This window comes from Phalaenopsis equestris, unplaced genomic scaffold (assembly GCF_001263595.1).
Source record: "Phalaenopsis equestris unplaced genomic scaffold, ASM126359v1 Scaffold000272, whole genome shotgun sequence".
In the NCBI taxonomy this organism is placed as follows: domain Eukaryota; kingdom Viridiplantae; phylum Streptophyta; class Magnoliopsida; order Asparagales; family Orchidaceae; genus Phalaenopsis; species Phalaenopsis equestris.
The window spans coordinates 111,248-113,548 of NW_018164714.1; the positions used below are offsets into that span (position 1 = coordinate 111,248).

General features: G+C 37.6%; 1 protein-coding gene across 6 annotated transcripts in view; it reads left to right on the forward strand.

Annotated features, from left to right (window-relative positions):
- LOC110024736 (beta-glucuronosyltransferase GlcAT14B-like) overlaps positions 1–2,301 on the forward strand; it is an 18,048-nt gene that overhangs the window by 15,287 nt on the left and 460 nt on the right. For all 6 annotated transcript variants that reach the window (XM_020724872.1, XM_020724871.1, XM_020724869.1 and 3 more), the window contains 3 exons: positions 909–984; positions 1,081–1,196; positions 2,025–2,279. In XM_020724872.1, coding sequence (XP_020580531.1) covers positions 909–984; positions 1,081–1,196; positions 2,025–2,279 — 447 coding nt within the window. The remainder of the gene's footprint in view (positions 1–908; positions 985–1,080; positions 1,197–2,024; positions 2,280–2,301) is intronic.

The window sequence follows — 2,301 nt, forward strand, 5'->3', positions numbered from 1 at the left end:
GCTTGGTGCATTGGAAATGCAGTAATATGTCTGCATAAGGCATTTTGCAGTGACGGCCTTGGCATTTCAATTCTCCTATGTAAGGAGTGGTCTTTTTTATGGTTACTTGATGGCAGTTTCGTCTGTAGCTTGTGTAATGGTTTGAACCTTAATATACCTTCCAGCAAATTGTTCCTCAGCATAGGTCTGAGAGCCTGCTTAAAGCTCCCTGATCATCCTTGTGATTCTTTCCTCCATCTTTCTGGGCTATTTATTAGCTCTGAATTCCTGATTCTCCATGTTCGCGGATGTTTCTTTGTCTTTATGCTCTGCTTATGTAGTGTCTGGTTTTTGATTTGTCACATCAATCGACGTTTACCTGACTTTCGCAAAATGTCAAATCTAAATTTTTACAGGTAACACCTGAACTCATAAAACTTTAAGAGTTTAGCAGAGAAAAGAGTCAAGTGAAAGAAAGAGAGAGAGAGAGAGAGAGCTCAGAGACTGGCTTTGAGGATTTTATTGCCAATATAAATTGCCTGCAATAACTATCCTCTAAAGTGGCTCTTTGGCTCAGTTTTTATAGCGTTTTGGATCTCACAGCAGAGGCTTCATTTTAATTTTATATAACAAATTAATAGAAAATACACAAGAAGACATACAGATATGTGGACATAATGATCAGAATATGAGTCCACATGGAGAGTCCCTTAGGTGAGTGATTTGGAGTAGTCATCGGTTGTATTTTTCCTTTTTTAATTTGTTTCAGCGGAGATGTGGATACCAAAGCTATACCTTTCAAGCTCTGCATTTGCAAACTGTGGGTCCGAGACATGAGTTGAATTTGTTGATTCTGTGGAATCTCATCCTCTTTTCGTTTTTTCCTTATGCATCTAATTAAACACTCTTTTTTTTTTTTTTTTTTGCAGATATACTCCATGTTTTTTCTTTTATACCTAGAGATCTCAATTTTATTGAGCACACTCAGAGTACAGGTTGGAAAGTGTAAGTCTATCATAGCTTCCTAATAATAATAATTTTTCAGGATTTTTTATAATTTTTTTAAAATTCAACACTACTAATTATTCTTTTGTAATGCAGGAACCAGAGGGCTAAGCCGATCATCATTGATCCTGGTTTATATTTGTCAAAGAAGTTTGATGTTGTTGTCACTAGTGAACGACGAGAGCTGCCAACATCTTTCAAATTGTTCACAGGTATGTAGGTTTGGTTTCCCCTGTATTTTGATCGTCTCTGGCTCTTTGTTTGTTATATTTCATCTTATATAATTCACTTATTTTCTTGCCAATCTGTTCCGTGTCAATAATTGATTATCCCCTCTTTAGCAAGTTGGGGTGATGAGTACTCTTTATTCCATGCTGGATAAACTTGGGATATGGATTATGATTGTTTAGCATTACCTTCCAGTGCCTGCATTGAAGCTCAACTGGCCGCTTTGAACGGGGCTAGTCAATGCCATGTGCTTTAAGCGGTGTTTGATAGCATACTATTAATAGGATTTAGCGATGGATTTAGCTTAAAACCAACCAAACACAAAAAAACTGCATTAAATCCAACGTTTCATTAAATCAAATTTTCTTGTGTTCTATCTGTTTTTTCTCGCTTTTCGTCTCTTTCCCGATGTAAATCCGGATTTATTAAATCTGATTGCCAGACAGATTTAAGACAGATTTATTCCGTCTTCACTCGCAAACTCTTATGTCGAAGATAAATCCAGGTTTATCAGATTTGATAAATCCTACTTAATGTAAACTAAGTTGCAACTAAACACCGCCTTAAACTAAGTTTATGGCTCTCTTTTTAGTGTCATAAAATTATTTCATTGATGAACATTTAGGAATATCAGTTACTGCTGCAATGATGAATGTTCCTTTTGAATCTTACTAACTATAGTCTTACACAGCCTCACCTGGAACTTTAGAGACTCACTTTTATCCTCACTTGATCATGTTCCTAGAACGATTTCCTGCTTACTTTCTTTAATATTGGTTCATGATTATCAATCTTCGCCATTCTGTGTATAGGGTCAGCATGGGTGATGCTTTCCAGGGCCTTCCTGGAATATTGCATATGGGGTTGGGAAAGCCTACCAAGAACCATTCTCATGTATTACGTCAACTTTATCTCCTCCCCTGAAGGTTATTTCCACACTGTCATCTGCAACTCCGACAGCTTTCGTAGCACTGTAGTTGGCCATGATCTCCATTACATTGCATGGGACAACCCTCCAAAGCAGCACCCCCGCACCCTCTCCAGGAAGGATTTTAACGAAATGGTGAAGAGCGTTGCTCCCTTCGCTCG